Here is a 26,944-nt window from a genome sequence, read left to right as displayed (position 1 = left end):
CTCTTCTCCCATTAACCCCAAGCACAGCAGCCCCCCAGCCCCTGCTCACCTGAAGCATCAGATACTGCCCACCCCCCTCCCCCCCCCACTGCTGCTGCTGCTACCAGGAAAGCTGAAACTGGAGGAAATGTGAAGGGACTGGACCCCCAGCCTAAAAACTGCACAGAAAATCCCAGACAAGGGGATGTCCTTGCTCTCCATCAGCTCTTTCTGACTGATTCCTTCACTTCTCACCTACTGGAGTTTCAGCTGCTCCACTGCCCCCATGGCTGTCCTTGCAAAAGGAGCAAGCAAGATTCCTCCCTCTTTAATTTTTCTAGGTGCAAAACTTACCAAGGGGAGCAGCTGAGTCCTTTGCCCCATCTCAGGGATGTGGTTTCAATGTGCTGTTCTTATTTCTTATTCATTGCTCCCCTTTATTTTGTGCCTTTTTCCATCCCCCCCCACTGCTGCTGCTGCTACCAGGAAAGCTGAAACTGGAGGAAATGTGAAGGGACTGGACCCCCAGCCTAAAAACTGCACAGAAAATCCCAGACAAGGGGATGCCTTTGTGCTCACCCAGCTCTTTCTGACTGATTCCTTCACTTCTCACCTACTGGAGTTTCAGCTGCTCCACTGCCCCCATGGCTGTCCTTGCAAAAGGAGCAAGCAAGATTCCTCCTTTTCATTTTTCTAGGTGCAAAACTTACCAAGGGGAGCAGCTGAGTCCTTTGCCCCATCTCCTCAGGGATTTGGTTTCAATGTGCTGTTCTTATTTTGTGCTTTTTTCCAGCGGGTTCAGAGCCTGTGATCCCTTTGGCCACTTCCCCTTTGGGAAATTGGCTTTTTTTTTTTTTTTTTTTCCCTGAGCCTGCCAGGCCTGCACACCTCCCTGAGCCTTCCTCCTCCTGAATCTCTCCCCCTTCTGCAGAGGAGCTGGGGGGGTCCTGCCCCACACTACTCCCCATTTCCCTCCCCTCCCCACCCCCCCTTTGTCACCTGGCAATGCCACCAGCCCCAGGTTACACCCCGATTCATGCCGGTAAGTGGAAAAAAGAAGGAAACCACTTTTAGAACCAAAAAAGGGACTAACCAGAGAAAAAAATAATTAAAAAAATAATAAATTAAAAAAAAAAAAAATTATAATGCAAAATTACCGACACAAACCCCCCCCTCCCACCCTTCCCTTGACAAAAACCCCAGGATTTAGACTTTCTTGGGACGACGTCCAACTTGGTAATAATAATAAATGCTGATGAGGATGAAGAGGACTCTGCTGACCAGGAGGAGCACAGCACCTGTGGCTATCCGGCTGCTCTCAACCAGGGAAAAAGTGGTAACTGGGGGAGAAGGAGAGAGACAAGGTTAGTGATGAAAAACCAGAGACAAGGAGCACAAAGCTGTTTTCTGCTGCCCTCTAACGCAGCTTCCCAGCAAAACCAGTGCTGAGCCTTGCAAACACAGAACTTTTCACCAAGGGCTCCCATGCACAGATAAATAAATCAGTGGCAGAGGCTCTTTATTAGCTTGACTGCATGGCCACAGCCCCACAGTCCCCAGAGCTCTGTCTTACAGAAACCCTGCTCGAAAGGCAGCCCCACGTTCAGGCAGCCACCAGCCCCAAACCCTCACTCAAGCAAAATGTGAGTTTTCAGCATGCTTGGGTGTCAGCTGGGGAAGCTCTGTGTTCCTGAGCTTGCTATGGTTTGACCACTTCCGTGCTGATTTTTCAAAGGTAGCAGCATCTATAAAACATGCAGAGGCCACACACTCGACATCTTTCTGAGCATCTCTGGGTTTTTTTGGCTACCAATATAGCCCATACCTAAACCAGCTTATTTGTAACATAGTAAGGTACCAACACAAAGGTACATACACATACAAAAACCTCATTTAGTTGTTAAATATAGACAAGCTCCCCAGAAACCAACGGAACTATTATTCTGACCAAACATCCCCCTTTTTCATGGGGGGATGCTTTTCATGCAGGTTCTTAGCCCCAGAATCCAGGCACCAGTGCTGGCTGGGAAGGCCAGATGTTTTTTGGGAGAAAAACAGATGAATCATCAATGGCAGATGTTTCCCCTGCACCTGAGCACCCTTTGGCAAGGAGCCCAAGGCAGAAGCTGGCAGAAATGGGGAAGGAAAATGGAAAGCAGGGAAGATGCTCCGGGAGGCCAAGCTACCTTGGCAGAGACATCTCCAGCACAAGGCAGGCACAGCATAGGGACAGGCAGGGATCAGGTGCTGTTGTGGCTGCAGAGACACCATCTCCCCATCAGCTGAACCCACTGTGACTCCCAGAGCCTCACCCACCCCCCCCCCACAACTCCTTCAACCTTCAGCTTAACACCCAAAATGCAGCGCTCTGATTTTTTCCCTCCGCTCCCACCTGCACACCTCTACTCCTCCCTTCTCCGGAGTGGGGAGGGACAACAGAATGCAGCCCTATCTTTCCTGGCCTCTTCCCTCCTGGGCAAGGGCAGGCACTCACCCAGGAACTGCACAGTGAAGTAGCAGGCCTCAGTCAGCAGGCTCCAGCGGATGATGACTTTTTCAGCTGTGTAGAGCGCGTTCCACATGATGAGGGCGATGCCTGCCAGGGGAGAAGCATCAGGAGGAGATCCTTGGGAAAGGGGACAACACCCATCCCAACCCCCCCAGAGGAGGAGAATCATCAAATCATTGGATAATTTTGGGTTGGAAGGGATCTCCAGCCACCCTCCCCCCGGCAATAAGCAGGGATGCCCTCAACTGGATCAGGTTGCTTGGAGCCTCCTCAAGCCTCAACTTGAATATCTCATAAAATGGTTTGGGTTGGAAGAGACCTTAAAGCTCCCCCAGTGCCAACCCCCTGCATGGGCAGGGACACCTCCCACCAGCCCAGGTTGCTCCAAGCCCCATCCAACCTGACCTGAGACACTGCCAGGGATGGGGCAGCCACAGCTTCCCTGGGAAACCTGGCACAGGGGCTCAGCACAGAATCTTTAGCTTGGAAGAGACCTCCAAGCTCATCCAGCCCAACCTTGCACCAACACCACAGCCAACTCCTAACCCATGTCCTTAAGGACCAGTTCCAAATGCCTTTTCAATGCTTCCAGGGATGGGGACTCCACCACCCTCACCCCAAAGAATTTCTTCCTCATCTCCAACCTCAATCTCCCCTTTTCTGGTTTAAATCCATTCCCCCATGTCCTGTAATGACATCCCCATACAAAAAGTCCCTCCCCAGCTCTCCTGTAGCCCCTTCAGCCCCTGGAAGGCCACAATGGGGTCTCCTCAGAGCCTTCTTCTCTCCAGACTGAACAACACCAACTCTCTCCCTCTGTCCTCACAGCAGAGCTGCTCCAGCCCTCTGAGCATACTCCTGGCCCTTCTCTGGAGACAATCCAGCACTTCCAGTTGTCCTGCTGAGCAAAAAAACCCTGCACCCTCCTTCCATCCTGGCCTGGGGCAGGGGTTCTGGCACTCACTGAGCAGGGCTCCTCCATAGAGCCGGACGGGAGTCTTGCTGCTCACGGATTCCTCCTCGAAGACAGCATCGTAGAGTTGGTCAGGGAAAGCCAGGGCCTGGCAGAGGGACAGAAAATTAGCTCTATGCTGGCTCAAACCAGGACAGGGAGAGACTCAGCAGCCTGCACAGGCCAGGAACACAGAAAAAGTGCTGTCTCAGGCAGAGGGCAGCAGCACCTCTGAGATGAGAGGGTGATGGGACATCTTGATGGTGACAAGAGATGGGAGCCACAGGCCAGGAAACTGGAGATGAAGGAGGCTGAAGCAGCAGTGTGCCAGCTGCTGGCTTCACAGCCATTTCTGTGGCCAGTGTGTGGCTTATGAAACAGATTTCCAGCCATGGGAACAACCAGCCCAGGACTCTGCTGGCAAAGCCCTGAGACAGGGCGAGGGCAAAGGGCTTGCAGGAGGAAACAATGGTAGTCCAGGGAGGCAAGGGAAGGGGATAAAAACCTGTAAAACCTCTCTGGAAGCCTGGAGCTGGCAGTGTCTAGAATCACCTCCCTCACTTACCATGATGGCAACTCCAGAAAACATGATGGCGGAAACCAGCTGCCAGACCCTGCACAGGAGGGAAGAGAGAAGACCTGGTGTGACACAGGGATAACCCCATCACTTGTACCTGGCAAAGCCTTCCTGGCTGCCTGCTGGGCCATCAGCTTTCACCCTCTCCCCTCACACAGCCACAAACCTCCTGCTGAAGATCTGTCCCCTCCTGCCCTTCCTGGCTCCAGCTCCTTTTGGAGCTGAAATCCCACATAAAGAGAGAAGTGCCTACAATCCCCTTGGCAGAGTCACAAGGGAGGGTCCCCACACATGCACCATCCTGCCAGACATGAGACCAGAGCTCCTCCAGCCTTGCCTGCACCCACTGAGTTCCCAGCACCAGTCTGAGGGGCTTGGAACCAGGGCTGGGCTGGATCCGTGGCTCCTGAGAAGCCCCTGGAAGGAGCAGGGATGCTGGCATGGCAGCAGAGCTGTCAGGGATGCTCTGGCCAAGGGACCTCAGAGGACTCAGCTCCAAAGTGTCCCAGTACCTTACCTGAGCCCAAGTGGTTCCCGGACAGCAAACTTGATTTCATTTCCCAGGACTTGGCTAATCTGAAATTCAAATAAGAGGCACGAGGTGACTGAGCAGACCTTTCACCAACCTCAAACCACATACCTAACCCCCTCTGGGATTTTCTCTCTAAGAAGGCTGGAAGGAAGACCATGAGGATGAGGAATTAATCTCTGAGCCCTTGGTGCCAACATCTGATGATGGTTGCCTCCACTTCCATGAAGAAATGAAGCCTCTACTAGGATCAGCCATGTACGGCATGGCCTGGGTTTTATTTAACTTCACCTACATCAGTAGGAAACACACACTACATCCCAATGGAGCACAGGCTCCAGCAGAGCCCTTGGGGTGTCACAGTACCCACCCCACTCTCATGTTCCCACTGCCCAACCACGACTTCCCCAACCCCACGGGTGGGAAGGGTACAGAACCCAGCAGCAGGGAAAGGTACTGGGGGACCTTTGGGCTGGAGAGAGCTCAGAGAGCTTTTTCTCCACACAGATGCAGAAGCCAGGCACTGTCACCGAGCATCCAAGACAGGTCTCCTGCCAGGCTCACATTGCTGGTATTTCACTAAAAAAGATTATTGTTCATTTGTAATTCAGGGCTCTTCCAAGAGGCACCACGGGCACTGCTGCTCCAATCACTGCTCCAGGCTCCAGCTGGTGGGCACTGGTGCTGCCATAGGGCACCAGCTCCGAGCTACAATTTCAGGAATGGATTCAAGGAGTCTGAAGGCAGAGTTACCACAAAAAAAAAAAAAGTTTTTTTCAGGCAGCTCCCATGCACCCAACAGGCTGGGGGGCCCATCCCTGCTCCAAGGCAGCATCATAAAATCATAGAATCACAGAATTGGCTGGGTTGGAAGGGACCTCAGAGATCATCAAGTCCAACCCTTGATCCACTCCCGCTGCAGTTCCCAGCCCATGGCACTGAGTGCCACATCCAGGCTCTTTTGAAATATCTCCAGGGATGGAGCCCTGGAGCAGCCCTTCCCTGGGCAGCCCATTCCAATGCCTGATCACCCTCTCCAGAAAGAAATTCTTTCTAATGTCCAACCTAAACCTCCCCTGGCACAACTTGAGACCTCTTGTGCCCTCTTGTCTTGCTGAGAGTTGCCTGGGAAAAGAGCCCAACCCCCCCCTGGCTCCAACCTCCTTTCAGGGAGTTGGAGAGAGTGATGAGGTCTCCCCTGAGCCTCCTCTTCTCCAGCCTCAACACCCCCAGCTCCCTCAGCCCTTCCTCACAGGACTTGTGCTGGATCCCTTCCCAGCCTCCTTGCTCTTCTCTGGACCTGCTCCAGCACCTCAATCTCCTTCCTGAGCTGAGGGGCCCAGAACTGGACACAGGACTCAAGCTGTGGCCTCCCCAGGGCTGAGCACAGGGGCAGAATCCCTTCCCTGGACCTGCTGGCCACGCTGTTCCTGAGCCAGCCCAGGATGCCATTGGCCTTCTTGGCCACCTGGGCACACTGCTGGCTCATGTTCAGCTTCCTGCTGTCAGCTTGCTGGGGTTGTTGTGTTGAACCTCATCCCGTTGGGATCAGCCCAACTCTCCAGTCTGTCCAGGTCCCTCTGCAGAGCCCTCCTGCCTTCCAGCTGATCCACAGTTCCCCCCAGCTTAGTGTCATCTGCAAATTTGCTGATGAGGGACTCAATCCCCTCATCTAAATCATCTATAAAGATATTAAACAGAATCGCTCTGTCCCACCCCAGCTCATGTCAGGGCTGCTGGGAGCCCCAAAAGAGGCTGCAGAAATCAGATGCTGAGTAAAAAGAAACCCCCCCACCTCCTGTGTCTCCCGAGTCCTCCAGGAGGGCTCCCCCCTCTCCTCTGCCCCTCACCTTGGAGCGATGGACCTCGCCATCATCATCCTCCCCACCGACCCCCAGGATCTTGCGTGTCTTCAGCCTGCTCACCAGGTCTGTCTGGCTGTGCTTCTTCATCAGGGGGGGGGGCTGCTTGCCCGCCATGGTGCTGGAACCCCCTGACAGGGGGCGGTGGAAAAAGGGACAGGGGTTGGTGGGGAAAGGCTCTGCCCTCACATGAAATCTTCTGAGGAAGCTTGGGCAGACAAAAAAATAATGATAAAAATCTTGCTGTTAGGCCGGCAGGATGCTCCGCATCGTCCTGGGAGAGGGAGGCAGGCTATGGGGGGGCATGGCAAGGGGGGCTCCACTGATGCTGGGATCTGCTGGAGGGAAGAAGAATAAAATTAAAGTAAAATAGAATAAAATATTAAAAAATACTAAATAAAAAATTTTTAATTAATAAAAAATAAACATAAAAATAAACATAAACATAAACATAAAAAATAATATTAAAAAATAAAAATTTAAAAATGAAAAATAAAAATAAGATAAAAAATAAAAATACAATAAAAAATAAAATTTTAAAATGAAAATTTAAAAATAAATAAATAATAGAATAAAATAAAAATAAAAATACAATTAAAATAAAAAATAAATAAAAAATAAACAAAACAAAATATTAAAAAATTAAAATAAAAAATAAAATAAAATTTTAAAATAAAATAAAAATAAAATAAAACAATAAAATAAAATTAAAAATAAAATTAAAAATAAAATTTAAAAATAAATAAAATAAGAAATAAAATAAAAATAAATACAATTAAAAATAAAAAAATAAGTAAAATAAACAAAAATTTAAAATAAACAAACAAATAAATCCCCCCCAAAAAACAGAGCAATGTGGCTTTCCCATGGTCATGTTATCTTTGGAGCTTTGCACCTACAAACCACAGTCTCTCCCCATCCCCGCACGAGGAAACACCCCAGGTACCTTTTTGCTGTTTCCCAGAGCAGGCAAATTAAATGCTTCCCAGATGAGGGCAATTAAAGTCATTAATGATGCTTTGCCTTTTGCCTTGCTCTGTGCCACACACCCCAAACAAACACCACACACTCATCCATTTGTCCCTCTCTCCCCGGGTGCTGCAGCCTCAGGATCAGCAGCCCCAGGAGAACAAGAAGCCAGAGGCAGGATTTTCCTCGAGGAGAAATTGCTTTCTGGGATTTGGGGGATGAGAGCAAGCAAAAAACACAAATGCCACCTTTTTGGGGTCAGAACAAGACAAAGTGAGAGAGAGAACTTCCACCTGTATGGTGGTAAAAAGGCAGAGGTACCAAAAACCCCATGGAATCACTCCATGATCACTCTTAGAATCACAGAATCCTAGAATTGGCTGGGTTGGAAGGGACCTCAGAGCTCATCAAGTCCAACCCTTGATCCACTCCCCCCGTGGTTCCCAGCCCATGGCACTGAGTGCCACATCCAGGCTCTTTGGAAATATCTCCAGGGATGGAGAATCCACCCCTTCCCTGGGCAGCCCATTCCAATGGCTGAGCACCCTCTCCAGAAAGAAATTCTTTCTAATGTCCAACCTAAACCTCCCCTGGCACAACTTGAGACCTCTTGTGCCCCCTTGTCTTGCTTTTATCACAAAGCCCTTGGTTCAGAAAGTCAATTCCTACAATTTATCTCCATTTTCCCCTTTTCCACTTCACCCCTCCAGGGACCAACACAGACAAAACTCCCCAGGAACAACTCACCCAGCCCAGGCAAGCACAGTCAAGCATTCCCAGAGCTGGGAAGGCTTCCCATGGCTTTCCATAACTAAAGCAGCATGGAAGCATAAAATGTCAGATCCTCAAGGATCATCTGGTCCAGCCCTTCCAGGTAACTCCTAAGGAAACATTTCTTTAGGAATAAAGAAATTCCTGTTTCTGTTTATTATTCCTAAAGAATATTATTCCTAAAGAATAATAAACTGTTTATTATTCTGTTTATTATTGTTATTATTCCTAAACTGTTTATTATTCCTAAAGAAAACCAACCTGCAGCCTTCCACAGAAGAGTGGATTGCAAGGGAAGTGCAGAAGGCAAAAATGCAGAGATTCTGTTAATATCATTTAACATTTTCTTAATTTATAGAGCTCAGGGTGACTGTGCACTGCTTGATTTCCTGCAGGGGCCAAAGAAAATCCAGATTCCCCCCTGATTTAATCCCTGGTGTTAAGCTTGACCAGTTGCAAGGTTTTGAAGCTGGTTTCTCATTCCCATCTTTGCGTAACAGGGGTTTAATTTTTATGCCTACATCTATCTATATATCTATATATCTATGTATCTATCTATATATCCATATATCTATGTATCTATATATCTATATATCCATATATCAATGTATTATCCATATATCTATATATCCATATATCTATATCTATATATCTATATATCCATATATCCATATATCTGTGTATCTATATATCCATATATCTCTCTCTATATATATCTATGTATCCATATATCTATATCTATATATTTATTTTTTTTTTACTAATTAGTTTTATTGGACTGACAATTTTATTAAAGAGTTCATGTCTTTAGGGGCACTGAAAGAAGGTGCTGGTTATTTTTGGCAGTCTAGGCAAAGACTCAAACAGTTTTCCAGCCTCTCAGGGCTTTGCAAATCCCACTTTTGGACTGCAGGATGAACCCAACCACTCAGAGCTGCACACTCATGCCAAGGGCAAGGAAAGAAGCTCAGAAGGCAGCTGCTGGGGGAAAAATTTGTAGGATTCAGCTTGGTTGAATCCTCCCCTCCCACACTGAGCCTCAGGACCATCCCTGATCCCTTCCCTGTCCCCATGGGACACGGGGAGGACTGCAAGGCTGTCAGGAAAATCCTCACAGCCCTGAAAAGATGCTGAATATTTATGTGGCCACTCTCCCCTGGGCTGGGCTGCACATTTTTGCACAATTCTTCCCCAAAAATTGGGGAAATGAGGGCCCAAGCATCCTCCTACTCCTGGGCCTGGGTCACCAAAGCCCTTCCAGGGATGGGAGATTTGAGGTCCCAAAAGGGGCCTGGGGGCTGAGTGCCCCAGGGGGGCACCTCTGGAGCCTCCTGGTTGGGAAAAGCTTGAACACATCCTGCTCTGTCCTCGTGGAGAGGAATGGGAGGGGAGGGAAAAGAATTAAAATATAAATAAATAGAGAGAGAGGGAGAAAAGAGAGAAGAGGAGATGAGAAGGGCTGGAGCTGGGAGGGGAGAGAGAAAGTGAGGGGGAAAAAATAAAAATAAATAATAAAATAAATAAATAAATAAAATTAATATATGTAAAATCGAATTAAAATAGAAATAAAATAGAGATATAAAAAATAAAGCAAAAATAAAAAATAAAAATAAAAAATAAAAATAAAAAATAAAAATAAAATAAAATAAAAATTAAAAATAAAATATTAAAAATAAAATAATAGAAATAAAATCATAAAAATAAAAAATAAAAATTAATAAAGTTAAAAAATAAAAAATAAAATTAAAAAATAAAAATAAAAAATAAAAAATAAAAAATAAAAAATAAAAAATAAAAAATAAAAAATAAAAAATAGAAATAAAATAAAATAATAAAAATAAAATAATAAAAATAAAATAGTAAAAAGTAAAATATAAAAATAAAAATAAAATAATAAAAATAAAAAATAAAATATTAAAATGATAAAAATAAAAATAAAAATAATAAAAAGTAAAAAAATTAAAAAATTAAAAATAAAATAAAAATAAAATTAAAATAATAAAAAATAAAAAATAAAAAAGTAAAAATAAAATAAAAATAAAATAATAAAATAAAAATAAAATAAAAATAAAATACAGAATAAAATACAGAATAAAAATTTAAAAATAGATAAATAAATAGGGGAAAAAAAAAAAACAGGGGAAGAAGAAGACATCTTCAGATGCAGAAAATCTCTCCTGAGGGCAAGAAGCAAAGGGTGGTGGTGAGGGCTTGACGAAGCCTCTGTGAGTCCCCAGTGCAGCCAGCAGTGAGCAGCTCAGTGATTACAGAGCAGCTTTGCAGCTGCTCATAGGCCTGAAGATCAGGATTTGCCTTCATGGGTTGCTTGCCAGTTGCTCTCAGGGCAGGAGTTGGGAATTTATCCCCATCATTAGCACTGCTCTCCCGTTAAGAAATTCCACTAATTTGTGGAAAAACACTGGCTGAGAGCCAGACCAACACAGGCCTGGTACAAGTGCCAAGAAAACAACCCCTAAAGGTCATTCTGGTTCTTAAACCCACACCACGGCCCCACATCCCATTTTCCCCACCTTCCACAGAAAGAGGCAGCCTCAGGAATATTGAATATTAATGAATGCTGAGATAAGGGATGCATTAGCATGAAGTCAGAGACATTCAGAGAGGGGATGCTGAGGATTTGGAAACATGATGCTCACATTAATGTGTCCTGACAGACTGACAATTCAGAAGGATGTTTTCTATTAGCTGGTGCATTTCCAAGGATCACCTCCACTTCCTCCTTCTCCTGAGATTCTCCTCTCCTTAATCTGGCTCCTGAGCATCCCAGGGGCTGTGCAGCTCAATCACCATAAAATACCAATTCCTCCTCCCCACCACAGCTCTCAGTGCCCATGTAGAGTCAAAAGAGAACGTTTTTTGTTTTTTTTTCCTCCAAAATCCTTTTTTCTTTCCTTCCAGCATCCTCACTGAGCTGCTCAGCACTCGATTCCAGCAGATCCTGCTTTGTGGTGCACAGAAACCTCACTGGTGCCACTCTAAGGAGAGCTCCATCTCTCCCCACCTCCACAGCTCTTCCCCAGCATCTCTGCAGCTCCACTGTACACACACTGATGCTCAGCAGACAGCAGACAGGGTTGTCCCAGAGGAACCAGACCCCCTTCCCACAGGCACCTCAAGCTCCCAGAATCACAGAATCATCCAGGACCTCTGAGATCACCAAATCCAACCCTTGATCCACTCCCGCTGCAGTTCCCAGACCACTGAGTGCCACATCCAGTCTCTTCTTAAAAACCTCCAGGGATGGAGAATCCACCCCTTCCCTGGGCAGCCCATTCCAATGCCTGATCACCCTCTCCAGAAAGAAATTCTTTCTAATGTCCAACCTAAACCTCCCCTGGCACAACTTGAGACCTCTTGTGCCCTCTTGTCCTGCTGAGAGTCACCTGGGAAAAGAGCCCAACCCCCCCCTGGCTCCAACCTCCTTTCAGGGAGTTGGAGAGAGTGATGAGGTCTCCCCTGAGCCTCCTCTTCTCCAGCCTCAACACCCCCAGCTCCCTCAGCCCTTCCTCACAGGACTTGTGCTGGATCCCTTCACAGCCTCCTTGCTCTTCTCTGGACCTGCTCCAGCACCTCAATCTCCTTCCTGAGCTGAGGGGCCCAGAACTGGACACAGGACTCAAGCTGTGGCCTCCCCAGGGCTGAGCACAGGGGCAGAATCCCTTCCCTGGACCTGCTGGCCACGCTGTTCCTGAGCCAGCCCAGGATGCCATTGGCCTTCTTGGCCACCTGGGCACACTGCTGGCTCCTCTTCAGCTTCCTGGCAATCCAGACTCCCAGGTCCCTTTCTGCCACTCTGTGTCCAGCCTGGAGCTCCCCATGGGGCTGTTGTGTTGAACCTCATCCCGTTGGGATCAGCCCAACTCTCCAGTCTGTCCAGGTCCCTCTGCAGAGCCCTCCTGCATTCCAGCTGATCCACACTCCCCCCAATTTAGTGTCATCTGCAAATTTGTTAATTGCAATGACTGCCTACAGCTTCAGCAAGCTGCTGCTGAGCAGCTGATGGGTGCTCTCCTGCCCACATGTGAGGAAAGGCGCCCCAGGGTGCCCTGGGGACAGGGATGCTGCCTCCTGCTAAGCTGCATGTTGTTTGGGTGGCACTGCCATCCCCAGTGGTGCTCAAATTAAAGAGGTGACACTATGGTACCTCTTGCATGGAAAGCTTGAGGGCACTTCCAGTCTTCCAGCAGAGGAAGAGAAAATGAACAGGAGTCAGGCCAGGACAATGAGTGAAACATTTATATGTTTCAGCTGGCCACAGGGTTGTTCAGCTCTACCACATCCAGCCCAGGGAGAGAGTATCTCCTGCTACCCTGTTTTTTATAGTTCTCAAGTCAGTACAACTCCACATCTTGAGCCTACTTTGAGTTGTTATGACTAAGAGTTAAGCAAGAAGGTGCAGGGGAGTCCTCTGAAGCAGCCCAACAGGGCTCTTGCCATGCCTAAGCATCTGTCAGGGACAAGAGCTCAAGAACCACTCATCTGTCTGTCTGAACCTGCAGCAATGTCCTCTTACAATACTGGAGTTCCCCTGGAGCATCCTGGCAAAGCCCAGGACAGTTCTCCAGCTCTGCAGCAGCACAAGGGGGGGACAGATTTGAGGCCATGAAGGGGACACTCAGCATGGCAGCTGAGCTGTGCCAGGCTCTCACAGCTGGGCTGATGCCCAGACCATTTTCCCTTGCAAGCCTCAGTAGCTATAACTCATTTATCCAGCTCTTCTGCTGTTTTTCCAGGCTCTGTTTTTCTCTTTGCCAGTGGGGACAGTGCCAGGTCCATAGCAGCTGCTCTGGGCCCCATATCCACTTGGCTCCAGAGGCAGGGAGAAAGCCTGGGGCAAAACACATGGGGAGAGAAAAGGGGGATGCAGAGGTCAGGGGCAGACAAAGAAGAGCAAGAGCAGCCAAAAAAAGGGAAAGATAACTTTTCCACCACTTTTACCTTCTTCTTAGCTACAAGTTTCCTTATCCTGATGTTTCACAATCTCACAACAGCCTTGCCATCTTCACTTTGGAAACCCCAGGAGATTCGGGATAGGATCCACAGATGATCCTTGGCTCTGGCAAGCATCAGGCTGCTGCCTACCTGATTGGGATCCAAGATTTTGTTTCCCTCACATCTGAAGGCTCAGTCTGCTCCTGATCATGCAGAGAAGCTGTCAGTAAACAACTGTGATAAATGTGTGGTAAAACAGACACAAACGTTAAATTTATTGATTTTTGAGCCAGGAAAGAACCTGGATATGTAGCGGGAAAGCTGGGGGAAGGGAACACTCAGACACAGAGCAAATAGAAAATAACCCCACGAAATGGGATATGAATTTGAATGGTGACTCAAGAGCCACGGGGTGGAATGTCATGTGGATACACTGAAAATTTTAAAATTGTCTCTTCAGTCAGCAAAACTACATCCAAGGGAGCATGAGGCAGCACTGGAGTGGTTTGCTCTGTTTAAAATGTGTCAAAGTTATTTCTATCAGCAAACCCTCCAGGCAAATCTCATCAACAAACCCCCCACCCCCCTCTCCTATGTCAGGACTAAAAAGATAAAGTGCAAATCAGAAAGGGTCCTGAAAAAGCTGCCAGACAGGAAATGCAAATTGGTCTCAAATACAAGAACTCAAGAATTCCGGGAAAACCTGAATACAAAGGGAAGACCCAAGGATACCAACTTGCAACCTCTGGTAATAGGTGATGAGAAGAAGGAACTTTTTACTATAAAAATTCAGAGAAAAAAACAGCATGCCAGCAGCAAACAGTAAAAGAGAAAAGAGAGACAAAAAGCTGCGAGCAGCAGTGACAAGGGACCAGTGAAACCAGTGAGAAGAGATGGTGATACTGGTAGTGAGGTAAAAAGAACTCTAAATCAGTTTAAGGACTTATTTCCCTGTGTTTTTCTCCCACTATTAACCCCTTCCTAAGACTCCTTTCAGTGTTATTTTTCCTGGAATAAACCACTGTAATTCATTTAAACCACAAAGCTGGTTACTCTGGCAATTTGCAAGATGTATATGGGCAGTGGATAATATTTCCTCACAACCAAAATATAAAATAATACTTACGGACTGTGACAACAACCTCAGACACTTCAAGACCCCAAAATCCTGAGGGATGAGGCAAATCCCCTGTGGCTAACCCAACAACACACCTGGAAGCCACCAAGTACCTTAGGCTGTGTGGATACAATCCCCAAACACAAGTTTCCCCAGGAAACCCATTGTGGAGCAGACCCAGAGACAAAAATCCTCACATCCCATGTACCCTAAGGTACAGCTTTCTCCATGCTTTACTTCTGTAACTGCACATCCCAAATCCCTGCCTTGATTTCTACCCAGAACAGAAATCCATACAGTAAGGACCTGCTGCAACACCACATCACTATCCCTGTGCCCCTTTGGATTTCGTCCATGCCAGCTGCACAATCTGGGCTAGCAACGCATCTTAAAACAACAAATAAATTTGCATTTTTTTTGCTGAGAGGAATATGCTGCCACCCCTGGGCTGGCTGAGGGGCTGAAGTTCCCCATCCTAGAGAAAAGAGACTCTGGCAGAGCAGTTTCTGCAGGTCAGGCAGCCTCAGGGACTTGCAGCCAGTGAAACTTGATCAAGCCCAAAATAACCTGATGCTGAGGCAGTAAAAACAATTATCACCCAGCCACCCCAGCAGCACAATGTGGCTGTCACTCCTGCTCAGTCTGGCACACTCTGTACACCCAAACAACTTCAGATTTCTCACCTTTTTACCAGCCAGCTACACAGGACTCCCTTCCCATCAGCACAGAAAGCTCTTTGCACCCCCAGAAGGAATTCTCTCCTGCCAGACGTTCATTCCCAGCTCTGCCTCAGCCCTGTTGCTGCCTTGAGCAGCTCCAAAAGGCACAGGGACCCCAGGTACTCCCTAGAAGGAACCTACAAACCAGAGCAGTCCCATCTCCAGCCCCTATATCTAAATAAGAGGCAAAGCAAAAGCCCTCACTCAAAAGGCATCTTCACTGGGTCACCTCATGCAGACAACCTCCAAAGCCAAACCCCCTGGAATGGATGAATAGTCCCTTCAGGCACCTCCAAAGCTGCAGGTTATTCATGCCCCATGGCCAGACATAGCCCCCCCTGTGCTGTTTGGGATGGGTGCTGAGCTGACCCTGGAGCCACTAAGGAGGTGACAGACACCCTGTGCCTTGATGCAACTCCAGCAACCACTCAGAAAATCCATATAGCCTGAGCATCACTGCTCAGCAGGGCACAACATACCTGCTTTAAGAGTTAATTACCCTGTTACTTACCCTGTTACCCCTGCAGGCAGCAAAGAACTTCCAAAACCTGCTCAGCCTTTCTCATGAATTCTTCTCTCCCTGCATTAGGGTTTCATGCCCTGGGCAGGCTCAGCCCCTGTACCCCCCATCCTCACAGGCTCTTTCCCCCATTGTCCCCCTGGCTCTGTGGTCACAGAAACACCCTGACCCCCTAAAAAAAGCATCATCAGGAGCCAAGCCACACTGTCTGGAAGGTATAGCCCAGCTCAAGGATTTTGTAGTCCATAGGATTCCATTTTCCTTTTGCAGGAAGCATGAGAAGGTTCCTTTCCCTGTCCCAGGATGTGTCATACAGCATCCAGAAGCTGCAAAATGCTCTGTTTCCCCAGAGAGGGAGAAAAAACCCTCTTGCTCTCCTGGTTTCTCATCCAGGAGCTATAATTGCACACAGTGCCCATGCTCCTGCTAGCCTGGGTGCACAAACACCTCCCAGGACCAAGCCTGGCCATGCTGTCCTGCTTGTATGGAGAAAGAGACGAGAGGAAAGCCTTATATCCACACTCCCATCTCCTCTCAAAGAGCACATGAAAGCTAAGCTGGAAGTGTTGCCTTGCTGCAGGGATGATGCTGTGAGCATCCCTGGGCCTTCTTTCATCCCTGCCCCTTTAGATGAAACTTCAGTGCCTTTATTCCACCTCAACATGAGAAGAAACTTCTTTATTCTAAGGGTGAGGGAGGCTGCCCAGGGAGGTGGTGGAGTCTCCTTCTCTGGAGACATTCAGACCCCACCTGGATGTGTTCTGTGTGGGCTGCCCTGGGTGATCCTGCTTTGCCAGGGGGGTTGGACTCGGTGACCTCCCTTCCAACCCAAAACATCCTCTGATTCCTCAGGTAGCCCATATCCCTTGCTGAAAGCCACAAGGTACAACCTGCTGCTCTAGCAACCCCCATCTGTATTAATCCCATACAAATCCATCCCTTCCATCACTGTCCTCCCCACCTCTGAGGCTCTCAGTGGGGCTGAGCACAGCAATCCATCACCCCAAACCTTCCCTCATGGCTCAGTGTCCTGCTTTGAGAGAACCAGGATGGAAAACAAAGCTGCCTGAGACCCCACCAGTGGATGTGGCAGTGGCAACGGGGAGCAGTAATGTTTTCTCCTTCTCCTTGTAGATTTAATTAGTTTTTTGTCCTTCCCAAGTCGAATTTGTCTGGGTTTTTTTTCCCCATTACTGTCATTTGGGAATGAAAACCTCCCTATGCTCATCTCCATTTATGAGCCTTTTAGGTGGATTTTCTCCTTCCTGTCCCACAGTGGGGGTGGGGAGCAAGCAGAGACCCAGTTGGGACCAGCTGGGACTTCACCCCAGATGGCCACCACCCAGCAGTTAAATTTTCCAGGGAGCTGGAATACCAATTCCCCAGCTGGGAGGATGGAGAGAAGGAAGATGCATTGGGATCAAATGTTGTTTTTTAATTTAAGGGCATTAAAAGAGGAGAATTCCTCTTCATTTCCCAGCTGCCTTAGACAGGTGTGTTACTGGGAGACAGTCCCAGAAGCCCAGTGGGCCATCTGTTTTGCAGACCATTTCTACAGGGAAACATTAGAAGGAAAAATAAAACCCAAACGCACACAAACACAAGAAAAAACCCACCCAAACCCAACAAATAAATCAACAGCTGCTACTGGAAAAGGGCAACTTTAAAAGAAGCAGAAAAGCCTTTCAATCAAGCAGGATAAATAAGGTTGGTTTCACAGGACATCTGATGTGACCCTGTACTTCACCTCCCATGCCTCAGAGCTGAGGAGTGACAGGGGCTCAGAGAAACCCTATTAGCCCTACCATTAATTACCCTAAAGTAACCCTGGGACAGGCTCTGTACCCACCACACCACCCAGTACAGATCAGCACCTGGGTGATCCCAAGGCTTCTCAGCACCCCACTTCAACCTCAAACCTCCCCAGATTTTCTGTCTAACTACGCCCCCCAGACACCTGACAATTTTCCCTCACAAACCCTGCAGGAAGCTGATGCCTTTTATTCCCAAGAATTCTCCAGCTCCATCTCTTTCAGAACTCAGAGGGAAAAAGTAAGGATTTACAGTTTGGGAGATTCAGTCCCACACGAGTACAGCATCCACCTGTATCCCACTCAGACAGTGATTTTAAAGCCGTTTTTTGGTGGACTATCCCTCAAAAGAAGGGGAACTACATCTCCAGCAACATTATTTCTCTATCTCCAGTCCGGTACCACAGCTTACAAATTGCCAACATGCCCACAGACACCAAATGGGAAATGAAACAAATAGGGATGTGCCACTCCAGCACACCAAAAGAAAGTTCATGACCTATACAGCACCTTCATTTGCAGCCCCAGCCTGAGCACAGCTGCTGCAGGACACCCTATCATCAATTTATTTTTTTTTCCTCCCATTTTATTAAAAAAAAAAAAACAACAAAGGGCTCCTCTTCTCCCCTAGCCTGTCATGATATGAGCAGATGTGGAGTCTATGCACACACAAAGAGGGGGAAAAAAGGCAGATGAATAAATTTGCATTAATCAGGGAGAGTGCCTTTTGGGCTAGCCAGGACATTTCCTGCATCCCAGGCACACAGGCACTCACAGGACTCATGCTTCTTCTTCAAGCAATAAAATTTGCTTCTGCAACACAGAAGTCCTATAAATCAGGTCTGATACGAAATGGGCCAAGCAGCTACCAGCCAACAGCTGGGTTGTCACCAACCCTACATTAGAGAACATTTCCCATATTCTATGGTCACATCCATAGCCTGGAAGAGCTAATATTTCTATAAATATGCTTCATTAATAACTAGTAATAAATTATACACTAATAAAGCAAGTATACATTCTTTTTCTCCACATATGCAAAGAAAAGCTTTTATTTGTGTGGAATTACTTCGGGTCCCACTGTATGGTAAGGAACTCTTGAGACTGGTACAAACAACTCAGGCTGTCAGATCAGAGGAAGATTTTGGTATTCACTTGTATTTTAGTCTCAGGTGAGAGAGGAGCCACAGGGAGGTGTCTATCCCAGATTCCCTGCCAGGAAAAATCTGGGAAGTAAGAGCCTTGACTCCTGCTTCTGGGTTAACCATTTTCTTTCCTAGAGACTGCTACCATCTTTCATCCTTCCACAGCACTCAGACCCATCACTGCAGCTTGGGAACACATTCTCACATCTTCCCTAAAGAATCTGCCAATATTAAGCCCTGCTGGCATTCACAGCTCCAGGTTTATCCCTCCTTTGGGGCTCCTCAGACTCCAAATCAGCACAGACATGCAGACAGGCTCAGGGAGTTGCTTAGCAAAACCAGGAGGCAGAAGGCCTCTCAACATAACAGAGACTTCAACTACTTGGTAGCCTATCCCCAAGTGGTAAAAATCTCCCTCTGACACCTCGGAGGTTTCTATAGCAACAGGTTAATGCTAAAAATGCTAGGTGCAAAATTCCCCAGCTTGGGCAAAGAGGAGTGAAGAGCACAGATTTAGAAGTGGGAAACTTCTAAGATGCTGACAGAGCCAGTGCAGGCCCTGACAATTCACAAATCAGTGGAGATTTGTGAAAATCTCAAAAAGAAATTCCACCTCAAAAGAAATTCCCTGCAATCTGCTCACAGGGCAGCACACAGGGGACACACCCGGGGGGCACCAATCTGCAGCATCCCCCAGAAGAGTGAGGAGCAACAGGTATTCCCTCTTCCCTTTCATTGGGAAGTGAAACCATCTGTATTCAATATCAGAATTTCAGTTCAGCAAGCCTGAAAGCCAAAATACCAGATCATAGGCCTGGCAGTGCTGCTGCCTCTCCATGTAACAAAGACCCCATGGATGCTGTGCTCACCCACACCCCCCTCAGGACCTGCTACAAACTTGATTTTGCTTTTCTTTGCTGCTAATTCAGGGGAAAAAAACAAAACCTCTGTGCATGCACACGTGCAGGTGGATGTGCACGTTTGTTTCTGCATGAGCTGCCAAGCCCCAAATTATGCACAGATCACCAAGGCTCTCTAAATTCCCCAACTGTGAAGTGTGTGACATTTCATCTCAACCTTCCTTTTGGATTTCATAATGTGATGTATCAGCAATGGGCATTCAGCAGACAAGTACCCTTCAGAAAGCTTTCATCAGAAAAAGGCAATAAATATAAAGAACACTGAAAAAGACAGTGCCTCTGATGCCCGAGAGCTCCTCCAGCTTCCACAAAAGGCTATTGGATGAACAATCTGATGTAGCTGAAGATGTCCCTTCTCACCACAGGGAGGGGTTGGACTGGATGACCTTTAGAGGTCCCTTCCAACCCAACCCATTCTGTGATTCTATGTCACACACAGACACAGCCTGTCCCCCACGCAGAACAAAAGCATTTCACAGATGGACATAGGGGAGCTCAGAGCATTAAATTCCACATGAACCAACAGCACCCCTCACCTTCCTCCTTTCGGGTCCCTGGGAAACAGGCAGGGTGACCCATACCCCAGAGGTGTCTATTTTAGGGCAGGATGCATCATCTCCTACAATGGTTTTCCTCTTCCCATAGACCACAGGAGGAACCTGGGAGATGAGGGAACCAGGTTCCCAATTGCTCTGATGTGGATGGGCAAGGCAAATTCTTGATCCTTGCAATGAACTTGCCACTTCCCAATCCTAGCCAAAGACTCTGTCACTTTTGCCCATCTCACAGCATGGAGTCACACTTCAGGATTATAAACATTACAATATTACCTAGCTTACAAACAAGCTGGATAGACAGCAACCTGCAAGGAAAGGGGTTCTTTCCTCTTCTGCTGAACACAGAGAAGCTGTGTCTGAAGCTGACCTGCTCTTACTGATCAAGCCACATGCCAGTCTAAGGGGGTAAAGCAAGATTTCTCTTTTTATAACAGAGACAAAAGAGGTGGATGCCAGCGTGTGGCATCAGCAGCCTTGCTGATGGGGGATAGCAGAGAAAAAGAGTCCCACAGCCAAAGAGCTCTCTGTCCATCTCACCTGGCACATGCCAGAGAATCCTCAGGGATGAAAGGATAAAGGTACTGCTGACCAGTCCTTCTCCTTGCCAGACTATACGCTGACTCCCTGCCTTTGTTTGACTCCTGCACCGAGTGAGGAAGAGGCAACAGGAACACCCAGGAAGCCAAGTGCCAGTGACCCAGCTCTGACAAACCAGGGGCTCAAGTAACCATGGAAAACACCAAAATGCCAAATGTCTCATCTTTACTTATCAAGAACTGGTTAAGGACCTTTCCTTTCCAGTGCTTCTATAAATCTCAGAGACCTGAATCACAGAATCATAGAATCCTAGAATTGGCTGGGTTGGAAAGGACCTCAGAGATCATCAAGTCCAACCCTTGATCCACTCCCCCCGTGGTTCCCAGCCCATGGCACTGAGTGCCACATCCAGGCTCTTTTGAAATATCTCCAGGGATGGAGAATCCACCCCTTCCCTGGGCAGCCCATTCCAATGCCTGATCACCCTCTCCAGAAAGAAATTCTTTCTAATGTCCAACCTAAACCTCCCCTGGCACAACTTGAGACCTCTTGTGCCCTCTTGTCTTGCTGAGAGTTGCCTGGGAAAAGAGCCCAACCCCCCCCTGGCTCCAACCTCCTTTCAGGGAGTTGGAGAGAGTGATGAGGTCTCCCCTGAGCCTCCTCTTCTCCAGCCTGAACACCTCCAGCTCCCTCAGCCTCTCCTCATAGGATCTGTGCTCCAGTCCCTTCACCAGCCCAGTTGCCCTCCTTGAAGGCAGCAAGGTCCAATAAAACCAGCCCTGTTCAACAGCAGCACGTTGGATGCTCACACAGACAGCACTTTGCTGGTGTGTATGTGTGTTCACACACACATAGCACAGCCACCTGCCCAGAAGTGTCCATGACATACAAGTGTCAGGTTTTAATCAACATTTTCCCCACCACCTTATCTGTAATGCCCTTCCCATGCAGCAGTGGCTCTGGGGACTGCAGGCTCATCCCTTTTCTCCCATGTTCTTTGCAAAAGGCATGTGGTTCCCACAGGGAGGCAGAGCAGGGAATAAACTGGCTGGAGGAGATCAACTCAACTGCTTTATTATTATTTCTCCATCCATCATCTCTCACTGTATCCTACTTGTCCAGAGATTTCAGCAGTGTACATCGCCACTGTTCAAGGGACATGGTGATGTACAGCTGCTGGGTTTTTGCCAGCACGGAAGGCAAGAAGACATTCCTCATACCCAGCAATGAGCAAATGGTTGCAGTGGGCAGGGTAATGGGGCGGGAGGGGGAAGATGCTCTGTGGATGCCTGCTGTTCAGATCTGCAGCCAAGCACTGCCAGAAACTCCACCAGCAGTGTTGGTACTCAAGGCAGCTAAATTTTCTTCTCACTTACCATCAAAACAAACTGGTAACGTGCAGACAGACAGTCTAAATTCCTCAATCCTGTTCAGCAGAGCATTTGACTAGCAGATTTTCACATTCTGTGAAGCAATGTTTGGGCACTCTTTGTTGCTACTAAGCAGATTCTACAGTAACTTCGTTTCCCAGGCCACAAAAAAAAAAAAAAATTACTGAAAAAGCAGTGCCACCCAGCTCCTCTGGATGCAGTTTTGTGGGGTTTGAGTTCCTCCCTCCCCTGTGTGAGGAGGCAGCTTGCATCTCTGCCTCCTTGGATTATACTGAGCATCGACCCTGAGCGATGTGTAGGCAGCTAAAATCAGATTTCCAACAGAATAGCTCAGAGGGACTGAAAATCATGAACCCTTAAGCTAACTTGCTTCCTAAGAGAACTTCCTTCCTGGAACTCCTTTACTGCTGGCAATACAGTCCGCATTTCCATAGCATGTTCCTTCCTAGAGCTCTGTATTGCACAGCTCCTGCATCCAGCCTGGTCCCCAGCCCATGGATCTCTTAGAGCTTGGCAGCAACCCCATCCATGGGAGCACCCAAGTGGTTCCCTAAATGGGTTCATGCCCTACACAGCAGGGTGAGAGAGCCAGGAAGGATGAATTAAAGGCACTCAGAGGGAAGATGGGGGAGGAAGCATGAAGTGCACAGAGTGACCTCAGGAAAGCTGCCTCCTCTTTGTCACAGCCATCTGGGACATTCTACAATTGCCAGCCCAGAAAGAGATTGCAATGCCCAAGGAGGGCTGGAGCTGAAATCGCCTCTGTCAGCTGGAAAAGCTTCTCAAGTCTTTCCACAAAACCCACAAACAACCAGACACCAGAGATTTTTATGTCACTCCTTAAGATGGCACCACCACAAAAAAAAAAAAAAAAAAAAAAAAAAGCCCTTCTGCTGCCCTCAGGGGTTACTGAATGAACTTGCACTCAGACAAAAACACGCACACAGTTTCCTGAAGACTTGTGGGTTTGCTCTGTAGGATTCTTGTTCAGCTGCTGACACAGCTTCAAACTGTTTTGTTTCCTCAGCCCAGGCAGGAGAGCAAGGCTGCAAGCTTTTGTGTGCCTGCACCTGCCTACACCCTGCCTGCCCCTTCGGGCTGCCGCTCCAAGTGCTGCCTGATTTTCATAAGAAAAGAAGGGATTTCTCTATTGCCTGCAGCAGCTGCAAAGGGGACTCCTCCCGCACTAATCTCCCTACAAAACACAGAATCCCTTCAAACAAACAGACTGCCAGTGGCCAATATTATCTGACACTCCTGTGTGCACATCTCCTGCTCCAGCAGTTCATCCTCCTGACACCACTCCCCAGGAGACTGAGTCACAGAATCTCTGCTTCATCCATGTCTAACCCTCTCCCTCCCTCTCCTCAGTGGCTTTGACTTCAAGCAGCTTCATTCAAATCCCCAACAAAAACTTCCAGGAAGCCCAACAGAACAGAGACATCTCCTGGTCCCTCTGCTCAGGGTTCTGATTTTGGCCCCCTCTACGTTCAGAAATGGAGCTCATGGTTTGTGTCACCACCAGCATCATAGAAGCCTCTCGCCATGAGCACCAATCCCTGCTACAAGCATTTTGGTGTTTTTCCTCTCCCTCCTCCCTCACAGCCAGAGCAGCAGACAGAATAAATCAGGATTACAGCTTTCTTACGGACTTGGTGGCTACAGACATCCCTTTGGGTCCTTGCCTTCACCACATGAGCTGGATCAAGCAGAATACAGAGGGTCCAACCACAGATGCTTTAGGTCCAGCCTAGGTGAGGATTTGCCCATCAAAACTGATGCACAAATGCACTCAACAAGTTCCTGTTTTGCACTGAGAGGGGACAGAAAGACTTTTATACAGATTTACTCAACTGAAACACACCCCCCTTACAGGGTGAGGCTGGGAAATGTGAATCCCAGAGGGAAAATATGATGCTGAGGTTTTAACAGGGAGCCGTGGTGCTGGTGCAGGCTGCTGCAGGGTGGGTTATCCAGCACAGACCTTGTGCATTTCCAAGCCTCATTTTCTCCATCTGTCATCTGGGGGCAGCCACACCACCCAACACCACAGATGGCCAGTGAAGCACACAGAGACGCATTAACTCTTGCAGATGACAAAGAGCATCACAAAGAGAAGGAACTCCAGAAGGCCAGAGTCATTTATTATTTCCCTTTGTGCCCAAACCATCAGGTTGTCTCTGGTTCAAGCTAAATTTGTCTTTGAAAACATCTTTTAGCATCCTGAGTAAGAACTCTTTAAACACAGAGGGAACTCATGCAGTCTCCAGGCCAGAATCAAAGCCATGTTTTCCAAGGGAAGGCAGGAAGCCATGTGAACAGGGAACACCTGGTCACCCCTGAAGTCTTGTTTTTCCTGGTCTGGACAAAGTCCCAATGTACTTGGGGGCCAGGATTTGGGTCTCTTCCTCCCAGGATTTGTTTTCACATTCCTACATCAAAAATACAAAGCCCAGAAGATCTCCTTTCTATAAATAACCTCCCAATAGTGCCAAGGTCTGCAAGTTGTTCCCCCTGGCACCAGGCCAGGAGCAGAACATAAAACAATCTCAACATCTTTCTGGTGCACGTGTGCTTTTATTCCTGTGCCAGGGGAGAGCCTGTAAACTAAAAGGCATCGTACTAGGAATACAGACACCCCCTCTGCACTTCATCCTTGGCCTCTTCTCACTTCTCCCAGCTCAGAAAAGCCCCTTGGTCAAGCTGCAGCCTCCTGGGAAGCCTGGGAGTGTGGCAGCCTGGAGCAGAGGGCCATAATCTTTGGGTTGGAACAGCATTTAAAAGTTCTCATGAGAAATGTGGGTACTTCCTGAATAAAGCATTGCCAAACACATAGCAAGGCACAGACTGTGAGCCGAACAGCTCAAAGGGATGCTCGGAACCATCACATGGAAAAAAGTCCTCCCAGCCCTTTCCATTTAAAACACTTTGACCTTCAGAGAGCTGCAGGACAGGTGAACACCACCTGCAGATGTACTCTGGGCATTTTGCACACTTAGCACTCAATGCTCGTCAAGAGCAAGAGGAAAACAGTTCCCTTTGGATCAGGCCCCAGCCTCCAAGAAGCTCCAAATGGACAGAAAATCTCAGGGTAGAGCACATCCCTTTTTTATTGTCCCATAAATTATTTCCCCCACCCCCCAAGACCTCTCGCCCCTGATGCAAGTCTCCAGAGATGCTCTCCAGCCCTCCTCTACAATAAATCCTTGCTACAGGCCACAAGCAGGAGGGATAAATTTCCCTGGAGACTACATGGCAGCTGCCATCTCTTCAGCCTCCTGCTTGGGACAAAACACATATCCAGAGGGGAGATTCCTTGTCCTTGCTCTGCACAGCAGACAAAGAACAAAAAAAGACACTGGGCACATCTGAAAGCAACCAAGTCCCACTTTTCCCCTCCACCAGCAGCACCCACCCCCTCTCTGCTGAGGGAAGGGCAGGTTCACAGCATCCCTCACAGCCTCCCAAACCAGCAACCCAGCTGAGATATTACTGCTAATTGAGGCAACTTCATCCCCAGTTGTTAGGATGCTGTTTATTTTTGTTTTTCACCAAAACCTTTCTAAGAAAACTTCCTCCCTGGGGGGGGGGGGACACTCCCCTGCCTGAAATGTAACCACTGTTTATTTGTTTAAAAAACACTTTCCTCATCCCCAGGCCCTGAACTTCATTATTCAGCAGATTCTGCTTTAGTGCAGATAGAGTTACTGAGCAAGTTATTTATGCCAGGTCCAGAATAGCCAAAGCTTTTGCATACTCTGTCGTTTCTCATGGCCCAGCTTCACCAGTGGTAGCCCTAATGTCAACAAGACTTTGGTTGCTGCTGGCATTTATAACTCTGCAGGCAGAGGAGATGGATGAAATGGGACCTGATTAATCACTTGCAGCTTGGGCTTTGCTGGCTCTGTCTCTCAGGCAGCTGCAAAAGGGACAGGGACATTCTGCAGGTAAAGGAAAAGCTCAGAGGACTCCAATTCCAGGGATTGCTGGGGCAGGGCAAAGAGCAGGTGCTGAATAAGATGCAGCTTTTTCCTCAGCTTGGTTTGCTTTCCCCAGCAGGGACAGCCAGGCTCCAGAGAGCAGACACCAGGGTGTGGAGGGACACAGGAGTGCCCAAGCAGCCTCACCTCACCTTCCACCTCTGGGAGGGACAGAGCTCTGTCCTGTCCTGGCTCCCTCCTGCATCACAGCTCTGGCACCCCCCATTTCTCTCCCTCTATTCCCAGCCCAAGTTACCACCCCATCCCCCATGGCCAAGCCCACCCTGCTGCCAGTGCTTCCCAGCACACCTTCAGGGATGCATCCCATGGGAACGTGGCTATGCCAGCCTCCCTCATCCCAACCCTTGGCAACAGGCTGACCGTCCCCCCAGCCCATGCAAGTGCTCAGGACACAACCTCCGCTTTCAGGCAACTGAGGCACCCATTTGGGACAGCTGTTCTCCTGTGACACTTCCCAAGCGAAAAAAAGGGGATCACTTCCAGGAAAGACGCCACATGGGACCCCTGCCCGCCCTTTGAGGAGGGGCAGCCAGCCGAAACCCTTTGCCACAAAGCTCCCGGCCAAGGGACCCTACTGAGCATCACCTCCCGGGGAGGCACAGCTCCTGTCCCCCCGTATCCCGGGATAAACTGCCTCCATTCCAACCGGGATGCAGCACTCCACCTCCTCCTCTTCCTCCACCCATCCCACCCGGACCACGCACGGCCAGGACGGAGCCGGTCCCTCCGCAGCCGTGCGCAGCCAGCAAAAGAGCTGCTCCCTCTCCTGCCTCCTCCATCCCTCCATCCATCCCTCCATCCTCCTCCCGCGCTGCCTGCGGAGACCCCTCTCCGGGGGGGACACCGAGAAACGGGGGCAGAGGGGCGCAGGGCCACCGTAGGGGCCGCTCCCTTGGGTCCCCACCCCCCCAGCCTCGAGTCCCCGAGAGATGGGCGGCGGGGAAAACCCGCGGCTCTGCGCGGAAGGGCGCGCACGGTACTCACCGCTTTAGCGCACGTCCCGGCGGCGGGCGCGGGTCCCGACGGTTCGGCCCGGATGCCCCATGGGCAAAGCAATCCGGAGCGAAGGAACCAGCAGCCCCGCAACCTGCAGACACCCAAGACTGAGCCCGGTCCCCGCCCCGC

At 48.5% G+C, this 26,944-nt stretch overlaps 1 protein-coding gene and 1 long non-coding RNA gene across 3 annotated transcripts in view; both read right to left on the bottom strand.

Moving 5' to 3' along the window:
- The window catches only part of LOC139796636 (uncharacterized), a 137,236-nt gene that overhangs the window by 11,601 nt on the left and 98,691 nt on the right, over positions 1–26,944 (bottom strand). The gene's annotated exons all lie outside the window — the stretch shown is intronic.
- On the bottom strand, positions 451–26,944 carry TP53I11 (tumor protein p53 inducible protein 11). Of its 2 annotated transcripts, XM_071744951.1 has the most exons (8): positions 26,804–26,944; positions 13,252–13,321; positions 6,397–6,743; positions 4,535–4,593; positions 4,006–4,054; positions 3,453–3,549; positions 2,474–2,575; positions 972–1,319 (listed from the first exon to the last, which is right to left on the bottom strand). In XM_071744951.1, exons 3-8 carry the CDS (start codon positions 6,523–6,525, stop codon positions 1,186–1,188), a joined length of 570 nt encoding a protein of 189 aa, XP_071601052.1. In that variant the 5' UTR covers positions 6,526–6,743; positions 13,252–13,321; positions 26,804–26,944; the 3' UTR covers positions 972–1,185. The 2 variants fall into 2 exon arrangements, with proteins under 2 accessions (XP_071601051.1, XP_071601052.1); XM_071744950.1 differs by lacking the exon at positions 13,252–13,321 and having other exon boundaries at positions 451–1,319.

The sequence above is a fragment of the Heliangelus exortis genome, chromosome 5, assembly GCF_036169615.1.
Source record: "Heliangelus exortis chromosome 5, bHelExo1.hap1, whole genome shotgun sequence".
Taxonomy (NCBI): Eukaryota; Metazoa; Chordata; class Aves; order Apodiformes; family Trochilidae; genus Heliangelus; species Heliangelus exortis.
Note: the sequence above shows the minus strand (reverse complement) of the source record. Positions and strands in the feature narration are given on the sequence as shown.

Excerpts from the sequence above, each read along its gene's own strand:
- TP53I11 (XM_071744950.1), bottom strand. The coding sequence starts at position 6,525 with ATGGCGGGCAAGCAGCCCCCCCCCCTGATGAAGAAGCACAGCCAGACA. Across the intron at positions 4,055-4,534 it reads CGGGAACCACTTGGGCTCAG|GGTCTGGCAGCTGGTTTCCG; the intron begins GTAAGGTACTGG and ends CCTCCTGTGCAG. Across the intron at positions 2,576-3,452 it reads CTATGGAGGAGCCCTGCTCA|GCATCGCCCTCATCATGTGG; the intron begins GTGAGTGCCAGA and ends CTCCCCTGGCAG.